Genomic DNA, 7,045 nt, shown 5'->3' on the forward strand with positions numbered 1-7,045 from the left:
AGAGTACCAAGTGAAACCTATAATTCATCAAGAAGAGCTTCCATATTCCACACAGAAAGGTCTGGAAGCTGAGTTTGCAGCACAGCCCTTTTTGCTGTGATGCTTGGATGATTGGTGATGATCGATGGGGAGATCGTCAGTTTTTTAGAAGGACAGGCTCAGGGAAATGTGGCATAAATGTAGAGTTTTCATCTTTGTTCTGTTTGGGCTTGGCAAGTCCTTCCCGTCTGATGCGATGGCAACATTTCCTATTTAGCACTAAACATAAGGTTCAGATGATGCTGATGGGAATGCCATTAGTGGTCCAGATGTTTGGTCGCATTCCAAAGTGTGGGGGAAATTAGAAGTGAAAATGCAGAGGGAAAGTCACCAAAATCATCAGGCTTCACTGGAAGAATGTTTGTTGTCAAAACACAAATTTCCTGTTCATCTCTCTCTTATCAAAGGCAGTCAAACACGGTAAAAAAGAACAACGGAAAATAGCTACGCTATGAAAAAGAAAATCAGCAGAATTACCTGTTTCAGATGAAATATCCTTCCTTAATGATTGACCTGGCTCCTGTTGCTCTTTTGTTTGAGCCCCATTTCACAGGAGAGAGGAGGAGGCTCTGCTGGAGCCCCAAGAAAACAATGAAGACAAAAGTCGGAGAGCACGACTGCGACTCATAATCTTGCTCCTGCCATTAGACAAATTATCCGATGTTTAGGAAGTGGCTACTTTATTGACCCCAGAGGGGGGTCACTGAATGGAAGTGTGTCTCTTCGGCTCCCTGCTGTGTTTGACAGTGATCTCTCCTCTCTGAAGTCTCTCTACGGCTCAAGCAGACCCCAGAGCTGCTGTTCCTGCTCTCAGAAGTCTACCTGCAGGCCTCTTTGTCCTCTGGGCTCGTCCTTTTGTCCCGCTGACCCACGCAAACAGATGTCCGGCCGCTGGGCTTTCTCGCAGGAAGTTGTAAACCTCCAGGGTGCAGCGGGCTCCTTTCATATGGAGGGCTCACCATATATCCATGCAGCTGTGATAGACATGCAAATGGTGGCATGCAGGCAGGCCTTTGGTGGAGATTTCAACAAAAGTTTGACTATGCACCTACAGACTGTACAATGACAGGGGGGCAATGAAAGCCGCATGTAGATCAGCAGCAGCAGAGCGATCACACAAAGACAGGAAACTGTGAGGGAGGTTTCTATTACCCTGAAAACATGGCTGCATCCTCCATGTTTCCACCGCCACAAACTGCAAACACAGTTCCTTTTTTTTTTTTTTTTACTTCTGCTTTCTTCTCGATCTGATCCTCAACCTTGATCTGAACCTACTAAGACATGGCTGCACACCTGAAGTGAGACTGCATTGATCTGAGAAGGAGCCAAAAGAGCTGTGTTAACTCTGGAGGAGCTGCAGAGATCCACTGCTCATGAGGGAAAGGCTTTTGACAAGAAAACTTATATAAATATGGCCTTAAAGAAAAAGAGGGGGAAGGCCCACTGTTGAGATAAAGCCAAGGTTAGTCATGGGGGAACAGCAAATATGAAAAAGATGCTCAGATAAGACATAAATCGATTGATTTTGGCGAACAATTACGGGTTGTTGTTTTTTAAGATATTCTGATTTTCTGAGACAATGAATTTTAGGTTTTTGTTATCTGTAAGCCTTGATCACTGTGCATATTTAAAAAAAATAAATCAGAGCGGTAAGAAAGCACCAACCTCCCCCCCACCCCCCAAAAAACAAACTTAAAAATAATCTTAAAGTCAATTCTAATATGAGAAAACTTTTGCTAGTCATTTTACACATCAGTGTGTTAGCAAAATTGTCCTGTAGGGTTTTTGTAGAGTTTGGAATAGAAAACTTTTAAATAAAATCAGTCTAGATTAAAATAAATTAAACTGAAAAGTGATAATTAACTGAAAATATTTTAAAAGGCCAACAATCGCTTCAAATTATCGTATTTGTGCTGCTGCGGATTACCTTTCAAGTCTTCAAAATGTCTTAGGCATCAGGTTTTATCTGTACTGGACACCTGCTTGAGGATATTGATTATGTGCTGGTTTCACCATTTTACCCATAGCCAGTTATCCAGTTTTAAACAGCACGCTGGCCCTTTGTCCTGAACTCTCATCACAAAAACGTAGAAGCAGATTGGCTGTGAATTTAAATCAATTGGATTTGTAGAAAAAAGTAATCGGTTGCATTAGTTCTGTGGAAACGCTTTCACTCTTTGTGCGCTTTCTTTTGTGATGTTGGATGTGTAAATGCCCTGTTCTTTATTTCACAATTATTAAATATAGAAATTTTGCTCTTTGGATTTCCATGGCTTACATAACAACATAGAAAAATACATAACAACTCAAACAAATACCACAAACAATGCGGTACGCAGAATATGATTTATGCTCGAGTTTGACGACAACTCAGGCAAAGCCATAGCTAGTTCCTGTTATCCATGAAACATTACACAATGAAAAAATAAGTAGAGATTTAAACCTTAAAGGGTCACAGCAAACTGTGTCAAGTGCATGAAAGCAGTGTGAAGAGGCATTCATGTATGGAAGCAAAGACTCAAAATAGACAAATACATAAAATACATTTTGTAAAAATAAAGAAAGTCAAAACCTCTTCATGTGAATCATATAAAGAAAATGAAGTATGTCCAGGTCTGAGTGCCGTGATTTGTAATTTGTTTGGTGTTTCAGCTGACCTTACAACCTTCATCTCAGTATGAAGTCTGCTGCAGTCCGTCACATTTGACCCTGCAAATGTGGCAGACCTCAGTTCTGTCCAGCTTTCCTCGTACCTGCTGAAGAAAAACAAACCCACAGCAAGAAGCTGCCTTCATTATATATTAATAGCGCATTCAGGATCATAAGACATTAGGTTCTCACAACAGAACATTTTGAATATACAAAAATGTATTTTTGAAAACCCTAACTTTCCTTCTACTCCAGAAATTTGCAGGTAAGCCATAACAAAATATAAAACGGTTCAACAGGTATGAAAACTGTTTTGAACATACTATGTGAAAGGTTTGAGCGAAACAATGTTTTCCTGCCATGTGCCATGATCCTGGAATAATCTACAAAAAAATGCATTCAGCAAAAACAAAAAAAACAACCTTTTACACCCACTCAGAATTTTACAGATACCTTCCTGTGTTTTTCTTTCGAAGTTACTGTGTTTTGGATAGCAAAACTGTTTTACTGTTTATTGTGTATTTATAATTTGGATATGTGTGACTGGTATATTGGAAATTTCTTTAAAAGTTTCTCTGATCTTAATGGGACTTCAAAGACATGTTAGTATTAATAATCCTCATTTTCAAAGTATGGAAAAGCAAAGTTTACAGTTTGCAATTAACACTATTACAACTGCAGTACAAAATAAAAAACACTGCAATATACTACATATATAAATATATATGTAGCAATTTTGCTCGATTAAAACGTGTTAAAAGAGTCAAAGGTGCAAAGGCAGGACGATTCCCAATGAATCAAGAGCCATCTGCGCCCAATTCACATGCAGCTCGTCAATTATTGGGTTTAATGATATGGGTGATTATCATTGGACGCTTTGAGACCATTAGGTGGTCGTGTGAAACACTAATAGTGTTTGTGTCACGTGTCTGGTTGAGAGAATTGGGGTAGGGGGGAGGGTGAGTCGGGGCTCACACGCTTTAAAGACTGCGCACTGGTCATTTCATTCACGCTGCGAGACAGACTGACAGCAGCAGAGGGGAGTGATGTCTGTATTCTGAGGAGGAACCTCTCCAAAACCCGCTCCACATGAAGTTTGAGCACTGCAAGCCCGCTGCCAAAAGAAACGATAAGCTCATCTCCATGCGCGTAATTACGCACAGCAACCGCCTTTTCCGACATTCCAGGTCTTAAAAAAAAAAAAAAAAGCATCCAAGGATGATTATACCCGTGGAGCGATAATGATGTCTAGCCATAAGATTTCCTTTTCTATAGCTGATATATTGGATCCCAACAAATTCAACAGCAAAAGAGCAAACGAACTTCCCATCGCTAAGGAGAAGTTAACTGTGCCGGATGCAGAGGGGACGAGTTTGGATTGGACCAGCGCAGCGGCAAGAGACTTCAGGGATGAGCGCACAGATGCAGGTAAAGAAAACATCACATTTTTTCCACAAACAATTATATTATTTTAAGTTCAAAATACGGAGAGGTTTCCACAAAAAAATTAGTAAATTAAAAACGCATAAAATAAACTAAAATGAATAAAATAATGTTTTTTTTTTCCTTTTGGTTCTTCAAATTGAAATGAATTGAACCTAAAACGCAGGAAAGTGATTTGGTATCAGATTTGCTGTCGTCTCTGGATGACCTTCCCTTAATTTCCAAAGCTGCGTTTCCTTTGGGGGAAGCCACAAAGGCTTGCTCCCAGAGCCCCCGCCTGTGATTGGCACCGGGACAGGCAGGCCAGATAATTGTTTAAATCGTCCCATTGAGGATGCCTCTGCGCGCTTTGATCGATATCCCATTACTGCTTCCTGCATATCTCCCTCCAGCACCTTGCAGGTACAAACCTCAAACCCCATCCATGTCTGATCCTAAATATCGTTCGATTAAAACTTCCTTTTAAATAGATGACATTTATCGATCCCCGCAGCAAATATGAAACTCCATTAGCACGTCACGGCTGGGGTGGCGGAGCTGGATTTAGACGGGATTTCTTTCCGCAACATGACATTTGAAGCGCAGGGCGCTTTATAAATTATTTAAGGATTAGTGACCAACTCTTCCTTCTCCTCTGAATGCAGCTTTACGCTCCACTGACCTCTGACCCCAAATCAAATATTTTTTAGATTAAAAATAAATAAATAAAATAAAATCCTTGATATTGTAGTTAAATTTATCATAAAAAAAGACTTATGGAAGTTTCTCGGTATAATCATTTTTGTCAAGTTTAGACAGATTTCTAACTTATTAAGAGCTGTCCTTCAGCACCACAATGCAGGACGGGGGAGGGGGGGGGGGGCACACACGCACACCATTATTTGAATCCAAGTTTTTCATCGCTGTTGCAGAAGCCTTGCACGTTTTTTGATTATTTTTTTTAGTAAATTTAAAAAGGAAAAAAACAACAACTATATATTAAGAATCCCCTGTAAATTAAAAAAAAAACAACAAAAACAAACAAACTCTTACGTACAATCAGAATGCTTATTTGAAAGATTAATTTGCATGGTCAGAGTCAACTTAGTAAGTACTGAAACGGTGAAAAATAAAGATAAAACAAATGCAAATGAGTTGAAAAAAATTTGTGAATATCGATTTATTTTAGCAGATGAAGGAGTAAGAAATATGAAGGTTTGGGAGCTTGATGAACATTGTGTTGCATGCTTAAAATCTAAGAAAGGGAACCTATGTAGATGAGGAAAGGATCAGATTTATAAGACGCTGAGCAGATCCAGTTTCTTTCAGTTTTAGAGCAACATTTTCACACAGAATGAGCAAAAGTTCCAAGTCAGACTCATTTTCAAAACTTCAGCAAAATGTCACTACCTCAGCCAAAGATTTCTTTCCATCAGTCCTTCACTCTAGTTGTAGGGCTCATTTTTCTTGATTCACATTCATTCAAAAACTCAGTTTGTAGGCAGAGAACTCGTGAAAGTATTTTATGAGTTATTTTACAAAAAAAACAACAAAGATTTATGTTTTACGAAAATGTAACTTTTCGAGAGAGAACTGTGGCCCCGATGTCTCAGGATCCGAACTGCATTTCAAATGGCCCTGATACGTCGCGCCCACCTGACAACCTTCTGGAGGCGCTCCTGTTTAAGGCAGCCTTTAAAACTTTGCTCTATAAGCGAAAGGCCAGTCAAATCCACTTTGCTTGATTGTGATTGTGAAGATTGTGTTAAATGAAAGTAAAGTGAAACACGCATGGCAAATTTGTTCTTGTTGTTTTTGATAAAACAACACAATTTGAGTTGGTATAAAAAATCACAACAATGTCCTTTATACCTCAAAACGTTATAATGCAACAGAAATCTATTGATTATAGGACGTGCAACTGTGCCTCTCTTTTTTTAAATTTAATGTCTTGTTTGCAAGTTTAATTTTTTTATGACCTTCCTTTGAGAATCTCTGTGGTCTTTTGTGTGATAATCAATATAAATAGGACATATTTTCTTTGGCTGGGCCTGCAATGTGGGGGTCCTTTCCCCCCCATTTTCCTCCCTTGGTGGCGCCACTGCGCTGACCTTATTTTGTCTTTACAGGAGAAGAGACAGGCGATGAAGACCCAGCAGTCCTTCCTGATCCCATTCTAACGTGTTCCTCACGCGAGCGTGAGGACGCAGGCCGGAGAGCGGTGGCCCCCCCGCGGGACCCATCACCGCACAAGCGGCGACGTGTTGACCAGGCGTGCGCCAAACCGCGACGCGCCAGAACAGCGTTCACATACGAGCAACTGGTGGCTCTGGAGAACAAGTTCCGCGCCACTCGGTACCTGTCCGTGTGCGAAAGACTGAACCTGGCTCTGTCCCTGAGTTTGACCGAAACGCAGGTGAAAATCTGGTTCCAGAACCGGAGGACCAAGTGGAAAAAACAGAACCCCGGGGCGGACAGCACCTTACAGACCGGCTCCAGCTCCCTGGTCAATGTCAGTCCAAACCCACCGTCCTGCAGCTCAGGCTCCGGTGCCTTCCACCAAACTTTCTCCAACTTCAGCTCTGGGAGTGTGATTTTCCACACAGCTGGTGGTGTTCCTCTTTCATCCACTAGGGGGCTCTTGCATCCCTTTATGCCAAGTGGATTCGTTCAACCTTACTTTAACTGACACAAAATAAATGAAGCTGACTCAGACTTTGAGCCAAGTCATTGTTTGAAATCTTTTCTTTTTTTTTATTTTTGGGAAAATATTTTCAGTACAGAAAATATTAATTGTTCATGGTATGCTAACCTTTTAAGGTTTCATTGATGTACAGTTACACATCCAGGATATTTAAATGTGTTGATTAAGGATTTAATTAGATGAAAATCATGATGATGTATTTGAGTTGAAATATGAACCAATCTGAATTCT

General features: G+C 40.4%; 1 protein-coding gene across 1 annotated transcript; it reads left to right on the forward strand.

Annotated features, from left to right (window-relative positions):
• The first annotated feature begins 3,929 nt into the window (after nucleotides 1-3,929).
• nkx1.2la (NK1 transcription factor related 2-like,a) lies at nucleotides 3,930-6,821 on the forward strand. Its single transcript, XM_015056789.1, has 2 exons — nucleotides 3,930-4,116; nucleotides 6,240-6,821. Exons 1-2 carry the CDS (start codon nucleotides 3,930-3,932, stop codon nucleotides 6,797-6,799), a joined length of 747 nt encoding a protein of 248 aa, XP_014912275.1. The 3' UTR covers nucleotides 6,800-6,821.
• Nucleotides 6,822-7,045: the final 224 nt, after the last annotated feature.

The sequence above is a fragment of the Poecilia latipinna genome, unplaced genomic scaffold (genome assembly GCF_001443285.1).
Source record: "Poecilia latipinna isolate Pla-1442-1.1 unplaced genomic scaffold, P_latipinna-1.0 Scaffold1407, whole genome shotgun sequence".
NCBI lineage: Eukaryota > Metazoa > Chordata > Actinopteri > Cyprinodontiformes > Poeciliidae > Poecilia > Poecilia latipinna.